The 972-nt window shown below is 42.7% G+C and overlaps 1 protein-coding gene across 1 annotated transcript in view; it reads left to right on the top strand.

The window, feature by feature from the left end:
- Positions 1-972, top strand: part of CARNMT1 (carnosine N-methyltransferase 1) — a 38,207-nt gene that overhangs the window by 25,632 nt on the left and 11,603 nt on the right. The window contains exon 5 of the mRNA XM_013007515.2: positions 300-478. Within this exon, the coding sequence (XP_012862969.1) occupies positions 300-478 (179 nt within the window). The remainder of the gene's footprint in view (positions 1-299; positions 479-972) is intronic.

The raw sequence follows: 972 nt of genomic DNA, 5'->3' as shown, positions 1-972 counted from the left end.
TAGGAAGATATTTCACTTAGCCTTTTGGAGAAGATAGCAGGGAAAGTATGGTTTTTAAAGCCACAGAGCTGTGAGAGAAAAAAAAATGGAAAAAGCTTGTATGTGAATATATTCTTTCCCTGCCTCGTTAACCCATGATTTGTTGCTCAACTACTCATATATACATTTTCAAGTAATTTGGCAGGGGTCAGTGGTAATACTTTAAATAGTAACTTTCAGCTAAAGAAATCATATTTCAGTGTGTAAAGTATATTTTCTTGGTAAAATGTTGAGCTGAATTTTTTGTTCATATTTTACAGATGTTCTGAAATTAATAAGTATAAGCTCTATCCCTGGATTCATCAGTTTAGTAACAACCGGAGGTCAGCTGATCAGATTCGACCCATCTTTTTCCCCGATGTTGACCCCCACAGTCTTCCCCCTGGTTCCAACTTTTCTATGACAGCAGGGGATTTTCAGGAGATCTACTCAGAATGCAGTAAGTCCCAAACCAGCGGGAGAGGTCCCTTTCCTTCATTCTAAATTTAATGTGCGACTTTAAAGTAAGTTAATGTGCCGATCGTTCATTTTGAGATGAAAATGTAAGTGTTGGAGTGTTGAGTGCAGGTTGGTTTGGGAAAGGAAGACTGCAGACTTGAGGTGAAGCAGGCGTGGCATTGCAGTCAGGAAGTGAGTGGGGAAGCAGAACCGTCTGACTGAAAGGGACAGGGAGCTGTTTGGGGGGATCGGATGGGAGACATGGCTGGAAAAGAATCCTCTGGGTGGCACAACTGGTTTGCACTTCACTAACTGAAAGGTTGGTGGTTCTAATTCACCTAGTGGCACCATGGAAGAAAGGCCTGCCGGTCTACTTCTGTACAGTTACAGCCGATGAACACCTTAGAGTGTGGTTCTGCCCTGACACGGGGTCGTCACTAGTGGGAGTCCATTTGACTGCAACAAATTGTGCCTAGAACAGAACAGTAATTTGGT

The sequence above is a fragment of the Echinops telfairi genome, unplaced genomic scaffold (genome assembly GCF_000313985.2).
Source record: "Echinops telfairi isolate 266 unplaced genomic scaffold, ASM31398v2 ScPeMD7_22;HRSCAF=79, whole genome shotgun sequence".
NCBI classification, from domain to species: domain Eukaryota; kingdom Metazoa; phylum Chordata; class Mammalia; order Afrosoricida; family Tenrecidae; genus Echinops; species Echinops telfairi.
The sequence above is the reverse complement of the archived record's forward strand: the minus strand, read 5'-3'. Positions and strand labels throughout refer to the sequence as shown.